Source organism: Thamnophis elegans, chromosome 2 (genome assembly GCF_009769535.1).
Source record: "Thamnophis elegans isolate rThaEle1 chromosome 2, rThaEle1.pri, whole genome shotgun sequence".
NCBI lineage: Eukaryota > Metazoa > Chordata > Lepidosauria > Squamata > Colubridae > Thamnophis > Thamnophis elegans.
This window is the reverse complement of record NC_045542.1, coordinates 48,107,791-48,125,571: the sequence shown is the minus strand read 5'-3', so window position 1 is coordinate 48,125,571 and position 17,781 is coordinate 48,107,791. Positions and strand designations below refer to the sequence as shown.

At 40.9% G+C, this 17,781-nt stretch overlaps 1 protein-coding gene across 1 annotated transcript in view; it reads right to left on the bottom strand.

Moving 5' to 3' along the window:
- TIMP2 (TIMP metallopeptidase inhibitor 2) overlaps positions 1-13,736 on the bottom strand; it is a 31,649-nt gene extending 17,913 nt beyond the window's left edge. Inside the window, exon 1 of the mRNA XM_032210657.1 lies at positions 13,223-13,736. Within this exon, the coding sequence (XP_032066548.1) occupies positions 13,223-13,352 (130 nt within the window). The 5' untranslated portion in view covers positions 13,353-13,736. The remainder of the gene's footprint in view (positions 1-13,222) is intronic.
- Positions 13,737-17,781: the final 4,045 nt, after the last annotated feature.

The window sequence follows — 17,781 nt, the reverse complement described above, 5'->3', positions numbered from 1 at the left end:
AGAGAGGATTAAGGAGCATATGAATTTGATTCCTATATACAGTGTATTCAGAAAGTATTCCGACCCCCTTCACTTTTGTCAATTTTGTTATGCTGCAGCCCGATTTGTTAAAATTCATTTTTTTCTCATTAATCTACACTCAGTACCCCATAATGACAAAGTGAAACAGAATTTTAGAAATGTCTGTAAATTTATTAAAAAGAAAAAAACTGAAACATCACATTGGCATAAGTATTCAGACCCTTCACTCAGTACTTTGCTGAAGCATCTTTGGCAGCAATTACAACCTCGAGTCTTTTTGGGTAAGATGCGATAAGCTTTAACACCTGGATTGGGGGGTTTCTGTTGTTCTTTCTTGTAAATCCTCTCAAGCTCAGTCAGGTTGGAATGGTGACCATCAGCGAACAGCCATTTTCAGGTCCCTCCAGAGATGTTCAATTAGATTCAAGTCATGGCTCTGGGTGGCCCATTCTAGGATATTCACAGAGTTGTTCCTAAGCCACTTCTGTGTTGTCTGGGCTGTGTGCTTAGGATCGTTGTCATGTTGGAAAGTGAACCATCAGCCCAGTCTGAGGTCCCAAGCACTGTGGAAGAGGTTTTCATTGAGGGTATCCCTGTACTTTGCTCCATTCAGCTTTCCCTCAACTCTGACCAGTCTCCCAGTCCCTGCTGCTTAAAAACACCCTCACAGCATGATACTGCTATCACAATGCTTCACTTTTGGAATGGTACCAGAGGAATCTTGTTCCTCACAGTCTGAGAGTCCTTCATGTGCTTTTTTGCAAACTCCAAGTGTGCTTTCATGTGTTTTGCACTAGTAGAAGCATCTGCCTAGCCACTCTGCCACAATCCCAGATCGGTGGAAAGCTGCAGTGATGGTGGTCCTTCTGGAACTCTGTCCCATCTCCACACAGGATCTGTGGAGCTCAGTCAGAGTGACCATAGGGTTGGTTCTTGGTCACCTCTCTTACTAAGGTCCTTCTCTGAGTTTGACTGGAAGAGCAGCTCTTGGAAATGTCGGCTACGATCAAGAGAAGTGGGAGGCACAGAGCTAAATTTCATGTGTTGTTGCAAAGGGACTGAATACTTATGCCAATGTGATATTTCAGGTTTTATTTTTAATAAATCTACAGACATTTCTAAAATTCTGTTTTCCCTTCGTTATTATGGAGTACTGATTGTAGATTAATGAGAAAAAAATGAATTTCAACAACTGTAGAATCAGGCTGCAGCATAACAAAATTGACAAAAGTGAAGGGAGTCTGAATACACTGTATACATTTTGTGCCACCATAAGAAAAGAAGATTATTGGTTTTAAAAGGGGTGGTAGGTAGTTTATCCCTGACTAAGAAGGCCTCTATTTTCCCTGTTTGTCAGCTAGATCATTCATATAATGATATAGTTGGCAAACAATATACAGTACATTCTGTTCTTAACAGGTGTAACAGTAAGTTGCCATATTTCACTTGCAAGCAGCTGCAATAAATCTTGCATATTTGGTTGGACTGACTCTTCACAACAAATGACCGTAGATTCCCACAGGGGTATTATACCAACTCAGAGGCTCACAAAACTCAACCCTGCTTTTAGCACCTTGTAAAGATGGATCCCATCATTCTGCAGATCACATTTCAGTCATCATAGCAATAAAACCAAATGGATTGCCTTTGTGCATGCTTTTGCTTCATTTCAAGAAGGTATGTGTCTTGAATAAGAAAGAAATTAATTTGGCCTATTGATAATGGAACTATTTAGCAACTTTATTTTTTTTGTCACCATAGATACCCTGAGGATAGGTGAGGTTACAGATCAAATTCTGTGAATACAGCAGCTAGCAGGCTACCCAATCCCATCTTAACGAGCCCTTCCTCACATGGTGGAAGTACTCCTTTATTGATCATCTATGTCCCACTTTGACACAGCAATGAAGGGACCAGACAGAGGCACTGGAACAGAGAGATCTATTGAAGCATAAGGATAAATTTAGCATAACAATCCACATGAGGTAGCATGTTTTTTTTTCTGATTTCTACCTGTATTAAATGACTACCTTTAAGAGCTATGAGAAATACCTTAACCGAGATAAATATATCATTGCAACATACTGTATTGCTGTATAAAATTATCTGAATAAACTGTGTTACCAATGATAAATAGGCTAATGAGTCAAAGCCAAGATTTCAACATTAGTGTGTGTACAAATGGGGAAAGCCAGCAGGGCTTTTCAAAACTGTAATATATTGATAAATATAAAGACAGAGAACCTACAAAATACATATTAGGAACATGGTCTCAGTTATAAATTTACTGATCTGAAGTAATGGTATTACAACATATAATAATGGTTAGGATTAAAGACATTTCATATTAGATGTTCCAGACAAATTCCTACAGGAAAAAATAGCAGAATGAAGTGATGTTTGCTAGTATAAGACACACCAATGGCAATTTGGTATGGTGATGAGGCAGCCCTCCTGAGGGATTTTATTAGCAATCAGTCCTTCCCACTTGGATCTGTTCATACATCCAGTTACAGGTAGTCCTTGACTTATAACTATTTGTTTAGAGGCTGCTCAAAGTCACAGCAGTACTGAAAAAAGTGATTCAAGACCATTTTTCACACTTAATCGCTTTGGTTTATGCATCTCCATGGCCACGTGATCAAAATCGAGGTGCTTGGCAACTGGCATGTACTGTATATACTCGAGTATAAGCCTAGTTTTTCAGCCCACTTTTTGGGCTGAAAAAAGCCGCCTCGGCTTATACTCGAGTCAGTGAAAAATTTGCCCGAAATGGAGGAGAAAAAGGGGCGGGGCCATGCCGCTGGGTGACACTCGTGAATGGCCCAGTGCCCCTGTGAGTTTCCCCTCCCTCTGTGTCAGTTTGCCGCGCAGCGCGCACCGCACCATCCCCCCTCCTCACGTTCTAATGTAAGCAGGGCTGTCTTACGATTCCCCTTCCTCCCCCTCCTGCCGCTCTGCAACGATGTCCCACCTCCTCCTTGTTATGGCAAGCAGCCACATAGCGATGTCCCACCTCCTCTGGTACAGTGATCCAATGATAGGAATCACTGTGCCGTGTGTCATAGGAGGCGGGACATCGCTCCCGCGGCTGCACGGGACATCATCATCACAGCGGGACATCAGCATCATGAGGTGAGTGAAGTATTTCATTGAATACACCGCTAGTTTACTGTTTTTCTTTGAAATAAATATTCAAAAACATTATTGGTATCTATTTTATTTTTGAAATTTACTGGTAGCTGCTGCATTTCCCACCCTAGGCTTATACTCGAGTCAATAACTTTTCCAGTTTTTTGTGGTAAAATTAGGTGCCTCGGCTTATATTCGGGTCGGCCTATACTCGAGTATATACGGTATTTAAAACAGTTGCACTGTCCTGGAGTCATGTGATCACCATTTGTAACCTTCCCATCTGGCTTCCAACAAGCTAAGTCAATGTGGGAACACAGATTCCCTTGACGATCTCATTTCACTTAACAATTGCAGTGATTCACTTAATTGTGAAAAAAAGGTTGTAAAATGAGGTGCAATTCACTTAACAACTGCCTCATTTAGCAATAGAATTTTTGAGCTCAATTGTGACTGTCAAGGGCTAGCTATATAACTTTCTTTTCATACAGTGATATATTATGATTTCCTTTCCCATGATCTTGTGTGTTCCTGTCAGTCTGCTTGCCTGATTTTATTCATAATCCCTGAAATATGCTGCCAAACAAATCAAGTCTCAGCAAGCATATATATTACTCCGTGAAGAATTCTGGCATTGCCTTAGAGACAGCATGTAATCAATACAATTGGCCTTGATGACATTAAAGAGCTCAGTGCCCCTCTTCTCACAGCTTTATGCAAGTCAAACTGTATTCTTGCTCTCACAAAGCAGACTTAATAGAATTTCTGTCATTCAAGAAATAATGTATCTTTGGGGGCAAAAAGATAAATTCCCATGTTAGCAGAATTCAGCTTTCTACCAACAATATACCATTCCCCCACCTTTCAGTCATCTCCACCTTGTTTTATACATAAAACTGGGCTTAAACAAACAGGTGTGTCACCCCCTTACCCTACCTTAGGCAAATATATTAAAGAACAAATGCAGGTGCAATTGGATTGAGATCAAAGGAAATTTAACAGGAAGCTTTCTTGTGTTTCTTTCAGAACTGAATCAGTGCATGTATGTGATGGAAGCAATGATAGCTTGATTGGATGGTAGGTATTTGAAGCTGGAAAGGTATTTTGAATTGTATTGGTTAAAGGAGACTTAATTGAATATCCTGTTCTTATCCCATCTCTTTCATTTATTTGGCTTGCTATTCTATTCCCAAAATTAGTTTTTCTGTACTATGCTCAGCTAATGTAGATCTTTGTATTATCCTCAAACAAGGAAATGTCAGGGTCCAAATAGCATCTAAACTTGTATCTGAGTTTGTGAAATGGAAGCCAGAATCTTCTAAATATGCCTCACCAAATTATTCACAGATACAGCATCTCAGCTGGTAATACCTCTATGTTGTCCTTCCAATGTAGAGATATCACAGTGGCAATTTAGGTCTTCCATCTGTTTCCTGTAGCTCCTCACACCTCCCATCACTCACCAGTTTCTTCTACATTACACACATGCGTATGCCTTTATTCTAATATGAATGATAGGTCTTCCTTTACTGGCAGCAGCGGCCAAGATTTTCTATTAAGTTTATGAGCTTGATTGCTTACTTAGATTACACACATCTCTTTAATCTTTCTGTAAGTCAAAGAATGGTTCCTCTCAAAAATTAATTTCACATCAGGAATCTGGCAGAGACTAATGATGACCAGCATTTGTGTCCTTATACATTTGCTTGATGTCCCTGTTCCCTACCGACTAAAATCAGGCCAGAGCAATTATAGCTCCATTGCTCTTTGCTTTGTCCATTCCTGTTTGTTGTTCATTGTTGGCTAATTTGGATATTTCTCTACAGCACGCCCATCCACACAAATGTGATTAAGCCCGAGTTGATGCAACTCACATTCCTAGCAGTTACCATAGCAAGGACCCAATGGCCTCTCTGCCTCTTTCTTTGGAGAAGTCCAAGGCTTTAACCTAAACCACTTGCAAGGGCTAAATAGGAAGCTTAAATAGCCAGGATGAAAGAACATGTCAGGTGCTTTTTTTATTTTATTAAAAACAACACAGTACAATCAATACAATCCAAATTAGAGCACTAGTGGCTATTCCTACTGCTTGCGGCAGTCCTACCAGTCTCTGAAATTTTCAAAAACAGGAGAGCTGGTTTTCTATTTTCCAGCTGCAAACAGGACCAGAAATGCAGAATTGTTCTAAATGCATAGCTAACTGTTCTGACCCCCACCTTGCCCGTTCAGAAACGACAGCCACACACAGCTTGCAAAGGAATGTTTTTATCAGTCCCGGCTCTTGCTGGCTGCGAGATCAAAATAAACACAGATAAATTCTCTGGCAAAAGTAAACTACAACAAACAGGTTTATATAAAGCAAATCACTTATCCAAGTGCTTCTTCTCGATGATTGCAAACAAACAGACTTGACTAGGATAGGAACGAACGTTGACTTCTGCAACTAGGGCGTGGCACCATCAGTCTTTTATCGCAGGAGGAGATCCTTAATGAGCCACAGCTGCTTGTTATCCTCTCCTGTGAGCATCCTGAAACAACTCACAGGAGGCTTCTGCTGAGTCACAACAGCTAACAAAGCTGTTTGCATTCAAAAAAATTTAAATAAAAAATCATCTCACAAGAGTATTCTCAACATCATTTTCTTCCAGATTACAGTAGATTATTTTCTGAGGAAGAAGCTGACCCAGTTAAGCAAGCCTAAAGCTAACCTAAATTTAAAGCACACAAATGGTCATTTTATTTTGTTGGACAACCCATACCAAGAACAGTCTCTCTCTATGGAATGAATTTTGACTTCTGAAAAATGAGAAGACCATACCAGAAAGCGAGAGGAAGTGTCAGGTTCCCTCCCACTTTTGATTGCGACCCCACCCATTTCTTTTCTTCAAACTGCCCTCAACAGAACAGAAAATAAGATGCTCCATTTTTGCTTTACAGTTCATCACAACCTTACTTCTCGCAGGTAGAACTTACTTCAAGCAAACTTCAGTTCTACCCATCACTGCCCACATTTGAAAACCACCCACCTTCCTTACATAGGCATGCCTGAATGGAAAACTGAATTAAATGAAATATTCATTAAATGAAATATTTCAATTTAATCTTTTAGCATTCTCAGCCAAAAAGGAAATGGTGCTAGTTCAGTTAACACATCCTACACACTGTCTGGTTTTGGTTTAACATGATGTGGAGTGTAGTCCCTGTTTTAATAACTATTAGGACATAAAATTAGTTTTCAAATCCCCTCTCCTTTCAACACCCACCCTCTCTTATTTCCCATACAGATCTTCTCCACAGAGACAATCCATATGTTGTGTTAAATACATATTGTGGCTTTGCATTTTTTAGCCATTAAAGAGTAGCTAGGAGTTTACCTCATAATCACAGAATTTGCTATTTGGCACAAGGAGGAACTTACTACTGGCACCTGTCATAACTTTTCTCCCACACCAAAATAGCATCTGGGATAAAAACACCCCTGCTTTGACACCATAGTCCTAAATCCTTCTGTAGAGGAGAACTATTACCCTTGCTACCCAGAGGTTTGGGCCAACTTTGTTTAGTGTAATATTGTCAGTTCTCACATAAGAAAAGAGGAAAGTCACCTCCAAACTGAGCTAACATCCGGTGATCTCAGAACATATCCATGATTTTTTTATTTTTTTTATTTTTTTTTGGCAAGCAGTGACAGATTGGAGGCCTTCACAAATTTGTGGATTTCATGAACTCATTCAAGAGTGATGGAAAGTGCCAAGGGCTGCCTTGTTTAACTTTGAAGAAAAAAAATAACCTGAATTGGGACTGCTTAATATGTGGTTGAGAAAGCCCACAAAATGCCAGGATTGTAGGCTACACTGGGAAGTTGAAAAATAAGGAAATTGGAAAGAAGAAATTAATGGTAAACTATTCATTGGTATTGCCACCAATGAAATTACACCATTCCCATGAAATCACCAGGAATCAAGGTCCTTTTTATCTTCCTAGTTTTTTTTACTTATACACTTAACTATTGTCATCTCCTAAATCACTGACATCCCCTAAATTCTGCTGAAGATGTTACCTAGCCTGGTAACGAAATGTTATTGTGACAAATAGGATGCTTATATGCAAAGTCTACAAAACCATTTACTTAAAAACAACAGTAGTGCATTTTACTCTTACTATAATTAGTGTAAGATTTTCAATGTAGTCATTTTCAATATTCTGGAATATTTTCTGGGGTTTTTTTTTGGTGTTACTTTGTTCACAATTCAATATTTTGTTCATGCTAAGGCAGCCACTGAGGCTTACTATGAATATTCTATTTTTATTCTAGGAATTTAAGTCAGGATAAATCAGACTGAAATAAAGTAAATAGGGTAGTAAGCAATGCAGCATATTTTAATGTATGTGTATATGTGTGTGTATGTATGAAAGAGAGATGAAGAAAGTGGGGGGAAAGAAAAATATATAAAGAAAAGGCAGTTCAAAAGAACCAAAGATGGCAATACTGAATGCTCATTTGGAAAGGAAAGGAACATCACCTTAATTTCCTTGCAATCACCTGATAACATCCAGAAAATATTTTTTTCAAAGGGACAGGCCACATGTTTCATTTGGTATAGCAATCCAGAATGCCCATGGCTTGGGAAAGATGATTTCATCTTACAAAATGTTCCAAATTTGGAACATTTTCATTTTCTCCTTTACTAGGAAAATGGATAGCTATCTCACCAGGGTATCGTCTGGAGTTAAGACCTAAGCAATTTAGTAGATAGTGGGAAGCTAAAGTAAAGGTATTCAGTAAGCCAAGACAATTGTTGTTTTCCTTTTCAATAAACCTGGTTAGTAAGACTATAAGAATTTACATTCTTGGTTGCAAGTGCCTGGTATAAGTTTAATAATCATTGCCTATGGACTGTCTACTTTTGGTCTGCTCCACTCAAAAAAAATGTGTGAGGTTCAGCATACTGAACAGCATACTGAACTTCTTGAAAGAAGACAGAATGAATTTGCAAATAAAAAAAACCTTCACAAATATTATTATAGGTATGAGAGCCATATCGTCCAACTACTGCTATAGTCCCACCATTGACAGGTAAGGTGGCTACGGAGAATAAGCGTTAGCCATTAAATTTGGTCAAAACTTCCACTTTCTCATCTCAAACCCAAGGCAGAAATAAACCAACATATATAGCTAAGTGGGAGTCATCCTGGAGGCTGCTTGTTCCTGGCTAGAAAAAAAAAGTAACTTGTAATGAACTAAATAGACTTCTTGCATCCAGGATAGAGATCTGTGTGGCTGTTAACTGCACAACTGCCATATAGCCCCAAAACCTCATCTTCTGAAGAGTCCTACATCAAAAATCCAAACATTAATGATTGAAGATGGCTCTAAAAGTCTGATCACTGGCCTGGGAATATTCCAGAAGAAGAATCTGAAGAAATATGCCAACACACATTTGCATCCATCCCTTGATACCTATGATAAAGTACCCTAGTTATTTCAAAGTACACTATGATTGACTCATCTTTCCAGCACCCAAGGGAGGGTCACCATTGATTAGAAAAATGTTAACAGATCAATTAATGACTCTCAGGTGGAATTAGAGCCTACTATTTACAAGGTTACATTGCCAGAAGAGAGTGAAGTCACAACTGAAGGGGTGGAACCCAAACTGAACACTGTGGAAGTGGAGCTTTGGTACTGAGAATGAGAGAGTTTGTATCCATGCTATGTATGAGCGTCAGTGGTGGGTTGTAGGAGGTACGCCCCGGTATGGGCGTACCAGAGCCAGCCTGGAGCACCAGATACTGTTCCGGTACGGTGCTTCGGTGGGCCCACCCGCCCACCTTACCTGTCTTTTAAGGCTTCCGCGCTTTTGCACATGTGCACAGCGCGTACAGCACCTGCACGAAGCTCCACTGAGCAGCTGGAGCGTCACCGAGGCTTGCCGAATCCTCACTGACAGGTAGGATGCATGTGTGCAGCACGCATGCCGTGCATGTGGTTGACACCGGCGCCGTTCCAACCGTACCAGTTGGAACGGAATCCAGAACCCACCACTGAGCATATTCATATATGTACACACACACAGGCAAAGATAAACTCCTAAAAATCTCAACCACTCAGCACTTTCAATTGCTGCTAAGTAGGTCTCGGTTCATAATTCTGGCAGCCTAAACCCATTCACAAAATCATATCCAATCTCACCTGTTCTTCCCTCTCCCCTCTATACATATTGAGCATGTTTGCCTTTTTCCTTTTTTTGCAAGCATTATGTGTGTATATATTCATCCCCCGCCTCCCCCTCAACACACACTCTTTATTCTGAAACATGACCAGTCCTTCTCTTTTTCCATTGAGCCACCTAGGTTTGGTTCTCTGATGTCTGTCAGATTGTTTCTGTCACTACAGATAACTGCCACATCTCTGGGAAATCAACATATTATATAGCCTACTGCCAAGTAGTTTTCTCCCCATCATTTTTTATACCGAATCTCCTATTATGACCTATATTTTCCTGTGTGGTTCTACATCAAGTAATTTCCCTCTGTAATACCTAAATGATCCAGAATAATTACACTCCATTCTATGTTCAGCGAACCAATGTTCTGAAATATTAATGAAGTTTGGAAAGAAACAAGGAGGCTCATCTATTTTTCTTTTGAGTATTGTTAGTGTTTTATGAAAACAATTATTTTACACTTAGATTGAGAAGAATGTTTGTAGCTCAAGGTTGAACAAAAACTAGCAATCAGTTCATCTCTGAGCTACAAATATTCTTTTCTATCGTACACTTTAGATTCCAGCTGTTAAAATTAAAACAGAAAAATATATTATTTAAATAAATTATTAATCAGTATGGCTTCTCTCATATTTCAACCGCACTGCTATCAGGCTGTTAACCTTCTTTTTCAAACTTGTTCTGGCTGATGAAAAGTCTGACTGTGGTAGCCAATTTAAGGGGTATTAGAATAAGTGAATAGGACAATCCACAAAATGAAGAGTCCTGTGCACATTAAATACTAACAGGATTATTATTTCACAAGGGACTCAGCAGGGCACCTTGGATATAGACTTGTGGCATAGTTGATATTAACCCAAGAGAACTGCTCCTAGAACTGTCTCAATATCCAATAAAGTGCAAACAAGGATTTCAGCTAAAATTCTAAGAAACAGAAGGATGTCTTGCGGTTGAAAAGTCACAAGACCGTAGTGCAAAATTCTTTGACTCAGAAATTCTCATGGATGGAAGAGATACTGGATGGTAAGACGAAACTACAAACAAGTGCTGCTGAGAGCAACCACTCAGTTCCTGGAGACATTGGAAAATCAAGGAAGGCAGTTTGGGCATACCGATCTGCAAATAGTGACAGTCAGAATCAGTGAGACAGATAAGATGCCCCACCAAAATATTTCCAAATCCCAACTGTACAGCAAAGCCCAGAAAATGAGGGCTGAGTTGTTGCTTATCAAGGTTTAATAACAGGAATTTCACAGGGAGAGAAAAAGATGAAACTGAAGCCTAGCCCTGTTAGAGCCAGTGTTTTTCAATAGATTCCAAGCTTAGCGAATTGGGAGAAGAAAAGACAATGTCAAAAAAGAAAGAGCAACAAGTGAAGGATGCAACCCAGCATGCCTGGTTTAAACCGGTAAAACAAGAGTCTCTCTCCCTTAACTCGTTCATTCTTTCTTTCCAACTGCCCAGAAAAAGGGACATATGATGATATCACAAGGCCTTGATTAAATCAACATGGAAACAAGGAGTGTGTTTTTTCTCACAAGGGCCTCAGCCATGCTGGGATGGAGGCCTTGCTGGAGACATTTTTCCACGCATACAAAAAGCAACTACCCGCAATGCACAACTCTGGATGGAATGAAATAGAAAAGGCTTATTATGAAGGGCCTTCAGAATCTTATATTCCAAACTGGCAGGTGAAACAGAAACAATTAAATGGCTAACCAGTTCTTGAATATTGCTTGGGAACCTTGTACAACTGCTCAGAAGCTGGAGAAGATGTAGGTTCAGAAATGCTCTCTCCCTTATTACTACTTCATATATTCAGATTATGCCTTCACTTTGTTTTGGGGTTCCAAATGATAATCTGACCGCCTTTGGACCACTGGATCAGAATCCAAAGGTTAGGAAGGCAGAAGGAGATGGCTCTTAATTTTCTGATCTCAGGCCAAAGAAATTATCCCCAAACCATTATAGGTTGTCCTCAGTTTATGATCATTTATTTAACAATGGTTCAAAGTTACAATGAAAAACTGGTTACAATTCATCCTTGAAGTTATAGCCATCGAACCACCCCACAGTGTCATATGATCACAATTTGGGTGCTGGGCAACCAGCTCGCTTTTACAATGGTTGCCATTTCCCAGCCAGCTTCCAACAAGCTAGATTCACTTAATGACCCTGTGATTCATTTATCAACCATGCAATTTGCTAAGCGACATGGTCACAAAATCAGGTCATTACATGATCACTCACCTTAACAACCAAATCATTTAGTAACCAAAACTGCAGTCCCAATTGTGGCCATAAATAAAGGATTACCTGTACCTCTTAAGTACTATTTTTTTGTTACTGGGCAGATGGAGGCTGTCAAACACTGGGAATAAATTTTGGGTCCCTCAGGATGATTTTACATCTGTCTTCAAATATTGCTACATTACTCTGTGAACAACAGCTCTTAGTTTGATTTCCCACCCTTACTCCCACCCCTCCCACAAAAACTTTGGGCCTCTGGCTTGATTACCACACAGGAAGTATGTTGATGATGATGGAGCAAGCAAAAAGCCACAGCTAAGGGACCAGTGGTTGCTGGAAGGCTGCTCAAAGCACTCATTAATGGGGAAAAAAGTTTTAATGACATACAACTAAAAGCAAAAACACAGCAGGGTGAATATAGCAACACTTAAACAGACTCCAGCTTCTCTTAGAGGAAAACTAAAAATGTTCTGTCCCTGAGTCAGGAGTTTTAAGAGACTATAAAGAGATTAGATTTATATAATTATATAGGGAATGGAAATTTGGTTCATTTCCACTACCACTTCACAGCTCTGGAGCTTTTTTTATCCTTCTTTGCCTCCCCGTTTCTGGATTTTTTCTTTCCAAACCCTGATTCTTTGCTCTCCTGTAATTCTGTATTCGCATGAATTCCTGTATTCACAATAGAATATTTGCATTTGAAGTTCAAGGCAGGGGGGAACATGAGAACTCTCTATATAAATTCAAAATAGAACTGTCCAGCAAGTGATTGGATCGACCTCTGTTGCCAAAGGATTTGTGGGGTTTAGGGAAGGTTGGCTGCAACTTCATTCCAAAACCGAACGTTGCTTTTTCAAAACCATACAGATCTAAAACCCTACACATCTTAAGGGGAACTCATTCTTTCGCCTTCTGGGTAAGAGAAGATGGCCCTATATGGTTCAAGCCTGCCTTTGTGAAGTTTTCGTTTTGCGGTCGTTTCTCTTCCAATTTCCACATACTTCCTCTTCTCCCCTCCCCATTTCGAAGCTGTTCCATCAGAGTCTGGCAGCAGCCTACATTTTGCAGGCAGAAAGCCATCGCCAGAAATTAGGAATTTCAGTCCGCGGTTGCCTTTGTGCTTTCAAATGAATTCCTCTGGATCAGGTCAGCGAGCGCGCTAGAGCGAAAGGCGGGGAGGGAGAAAGGAAGCGAAACGCAAGGCGAAGCGGGCCGGCACTTCGCTTTTTCTTTTTTTAATCTTGAGTAAGGTGGCGGTTGTTTTTTTTAACCGAAGGGATCTGCAGAATCAGCCCGGGGGGCATTCAGACGCCCACACTAAAGACGGAAACTGTTGGTCTCTACCCAGGCAGGGACCAAGTGAGAATCAACGTGCGGGCTCCCTTCCAGGTTTCTCCCAATTCCTTGCAGGGTAAAGGGGGTGGGGTTGTTTTGGCCGCTAACAAGTGAGTTTGCAGCAGAGGAGAGAAAAGGGGGCTGCCCGCGATGAGAGAAACGCGGGGGTCGACCAAGCCACGACAGAAAAGCCACTAGGGGAGCCGCAGAGAAGGGGAAGGGCGGTCAGCCGTATATATATATATATATTTTCTTACCTACATCTGCATTGCAAAACGCCTGTTGCGGATGCACCGGGGAGCAGCTGCAGGCGTCGGCAAGGCGGCCCACCCTCCCCAGGAGCAAGACGGCCAGCGAGGCCAGGAGGCTCGGGAACGTAGCACTCATCTTGCGGAGCGGGTGGTGGGAGGGAAGGCGGGCTTGGCTGAGGGGGCGGCCGAGGCTTCAAGTGCTCACGGTTCCTGCCGCCTCATCCAGATAGGCTCGCGCGCGCGCGCCCCCGCTCAGTCCTCTGAGCGCGGTCTTCTGTGGCGATTCCGGGGGGACGCGTGCCGCTTCCGCAGGAGGCTGTCCTCAAAGTTTGCCTGGCAGTCAAAGCCTGTCTCTCGGGATGGGGTGGAGAGCCTGGGGCGGCGGGGGAACAAAAAGTGGGGGTTCCCGCGGCTGGAAAAAGAAAGCCTCCTCTCCGATAAGCTCCTGCTTCTTGCCTTCTGGAGATGTTTTCTTCTCCGGGTTCCAGTCTAAGCTGGCTTTTTAATGGGCTCCAGGGAATTGCAGCCCCTCCTCCCGGTGGCGCTGGGCCAAAACGGGCGGTTGGCCTGCTCCGGTCGTGGTGTGCGCTGCTTTCCCTTCCTTCGCCTCCGGCCCTGCGAGATTGGGTCTCGGCTGCCTTTGCTTGACAGTTTTCCCCACCTTTCTCAGGCTGCAGGCAATTCCCCACTTAAGAGCAGCTACTCTCCATGAGTCCGTGCAGCAACCGGGCCCTTATTTTTTACACTAAATTTTCGTCAGAATTATAATAGCAGTCGAGCTTAGAAGGGATGCAGTTATACAGGCACCCTGATGTGAGGTCTCTCCTCCTCAAAACCATGGTTAGAACTTGGCCTTTTCCCACTGAACTGATGTCACCGAGTCTATTGCTGTCCTGACCCAGGCCCTTAATTGGGATCTGCCTCCGCCCAGGCTTTGCTGTTTTAGAAAGCCAACCTGGTGCAAGGTGCTAGAGAGGGCCTAGCTGCTACAAGCAAGACAGTCAACCAGAAGTCAAGTTCTCCAGAAATAAATGAACAGCTGCTGAAGAAATGGACATCACTGTGAAGGCAGAGTACCAATCTACATACTTGGTTTTCAAGACTCTGAAATGTGGTCAATACTAGTTGCCAAGTCTTGGAAAAGGCACCCTCCTTCTCCATCTAATCTCTGCATTAATCTTAAAACAGAAGATGGTGTTTCTAGGCAACCTTGAATTTTGGCATCAATGAGAAATCTGATTTTCAATCAATATGAAATAAAGAACTTGAAGCTCAATACCATTCTTAGTATTTTTTGACATAAAATTTGGAGGCTGTTTTTGACTCTTCTAGTAAAGGAGATGGGTTTTCTCATGTTCTGAGTTGAATGGTTGAATGCTATTTCAGCCAGGTTCCTTAAAAAAGGCACTCTTCTAAATATTCTTGAATATTTTAGAGGCAGAATATGTTAAGTGCCAAGCGTAGCACGTGTTCTTAAGACATTCACACTAGAGCATTTTTGTTCTTTTAGAAATAATTTCCATCAAATGATTTTCGGTATGACACATGTTTTCCCCATATGGTATGGTATTCCCCATGAATACCAACTTGAGAAACTTGGATTTGGTAAGATTGGCGCCATATTTGGGTTGACAGCAGCCAACTTTACAAAAGTTGGGGAATGGGGAAGGTTTGAAGTCTACATTTCAATTCTGCCTCTTTTCATGTAATTTTGATTTCTTTTCTTGGAAATGTCCCAAACGATATTCTTTCACTTCCTTTGAAAATGGTCATTGACTAATGTTCTGCGTGGTAAATTTTATGGAACTTTGTGTAGATACACTAAGCCTTCTGCTACTTCAGTGTCCCACATTCACTCTAAATGTAGACCAGAAGATACGAAGAGAAGGATGTTTGCTTACTGTAAAATCACCCCCAGAATGTCCTGGGGGCACATAACAAATTTATAATAGGCACTGAAAGAGTTGTGTATAAGTGTTTTGACAATGCTAGGGTCAGGAAGCCAGGCTGGAGGCGGGTCTTGCTGACGGCCAAGGAGTGGAGCCGGCTGAGCGCCCAGCAGTGAGTCATGGCTGCTAGGAGTTAAATGGAAACACATGTGCAACCATTTGCAGGCTTTATTACTCACAGCAGGGAAAGTGTGGACACTTGGTAAACACAGGCCAAAGGCTGGGCTGATGCTTGCATTCAGACTTCCATAGTTCCCACACCCACAGTTTCGAATCTCATCGGTGGAGGATGAGGTCTTCTAACTAAATTCTCCATGTTGGCTCAAGATATTCACTGTGCAAATTGAAGCCTCCCCTCTCTCCCAGACATCCTGCTAAGAGGAATGCTTTATGAAGTTCTGCTGCAGTGTTCAAATTTCAATTGTGTCTTCTTCAATTCCATTCCTTGCCCAGGGAGCCATCTGATGTTGATCATCCTACTGCACAATTAACACTCTAAATCAGTGGTTCTCAACCTTCCCAATGCCGCGACCCTTTAATACAGTTCCTCATGTTGTGGTGACCCCCAACCATAAAATTGGTGTCTCGGTTCCTAAGACCATCGAAAATATGTGTTTTCCGATGGTCTTAGGCTACTCTTGTGAAAGGGTCGTTCAACCCCCAAAGGGGTCCCGAGCCGCAGGTTAAGAACCACTGCTCTAAATCATTCAAGGAAATGATTTCACACATTGTCAATCTAGTTTGCAACTATTTGTGTGCACGTGTAGCATTCATAATAATACAAATCTTCAATTTTCACTTCAGTCAGAAAAAAAACATCACAAACTAACATCAGTAAGAGACCAGTTCTAAACCATGTCACCTTGTTATTAAAGATTCTTGGAGTTGTTTTTCCCCTTAATGATAAATTGATCCATATCTACAACTGCTTTTTTCCCCCTTGCTAAACATTATCATTGTGTCTATTTATGTCCCAAGGAGAATTAGATATTCAGAAGATGTCAGGATAGCTTTTATCATAGAGCAGGGAGGTCATAGAACAGTGTCCAGATGCGTCACACTCAGGCCACACCCACCCCAGCTCCGTGAAGGGAAAAAAACATTGTGAAATGTCACATGATGACAACGATGCTGTGAGTTTGACACCCATGTCATAGAGGTTGCTTTGAGAAACCAATAGCAAGAAGCAAAAATCTCTTGGTGAGATGCAATTATGATGAGTCCTTCATTATGAATGTATTTTAGACCTCATAGTCCTTTCCCTGACTCCATATTGTGCGGGGGGGGGGGGAGACTTTGGAGTCCTTAAAATGATATATCATATTCACTGAGTTAATTTTTCCATGGTTCTTTAAGAAGAGCCAAACTTCAGTTGCTACTATGATCCAAATATGTAGCTGGTAGTATCCATATGTTAGCTCAGAAGATTGATACAGTAGGAGAGAAAATAGTTTTAATTTAACCTTGAGGATGCTGGATTAGAAGATTAATACGTTTCTGAAATTGGAAGAAGAAGCCTCAATAGTGATGACAGTACTGAGGACAGAAAATACAAAGAATCTCTAAACTTTATAAAAATCTAGGAAACTAATGAAAAATCAGAAGACCAAATAATTAATATGTTTGTACAAAATGGTTTCCCATGTTAATTGAACCATGCTTATTCCATTCGCCCAACTTTCATCATGACTTATGAACGTTAACTAATATTATTGGCTGGGCTTATTCAACGTGCTAGGCTAAAAAGTGTTTGCCTTTTTGTGGATCAAGATGTTTCCTCAATTAACCTTTGAATGGGCATTATGTGGAATGCAAGAGTCTCAGTAATTTACCTCAGGAAAGCACTCTCGCTGTCTCATAAAAACTCAAGAGTAAGCTATTCAGGAACAACCACAGGAAAGTGTATCTTTTCTACTGAAACTTCATGTGCTGATCCAACACTCCTAAACTGTTAAAAGTGACCACTCGATCCACTGCATCATCTGGGGTGAAAGCATCAATCAAGCACACATTTCCATGTGTGTCTATTTCTCACAGTTTAAAACTAAATACTGCTTGACCAGTTAGATAATTAGGCATCTCCACTGATAAAGTATTTGTTCTACAATGCCAACTAAGCATCATCAGAAGGAATAACAATAAATAGGAGAAAGCCTCATTCTAGTAAGTTTAAAGGCTTAACATTTTTCACAGTGAATCCAGTCTATGCAACTCATCATAATTTCAGACAGCTTTGAGAAGTTATACCTGATTATAGCAAATTAAATGTGAATCAGTTGTTCTCAAACAATTCATTTCATTTGCTTCTTCTCAGATTTGTGAAAGGAAAATAAAAGTATGAATTTTATTTTAAAATAATGTTTTAATAAAAGTGCAGTTTTTTATCTTAACAAGCCTCTTTTCCTTGTCCCGAGGAAACAATTAGACAGGGAAATATAATTTTAAAATATATTTTAAATGTATTGGTCCCTGAAATGGCAATACATTAAAGCAGAAGATAATGGGTTTGGGTGGCTTTTCTTTTCTTTGTATTCATGCTGATGGCATTGTATTGGTTAGGAGGTTAACCAGTGACTAAATATACAATATTTTTTTTTATCTACCAATCTCTCTGGC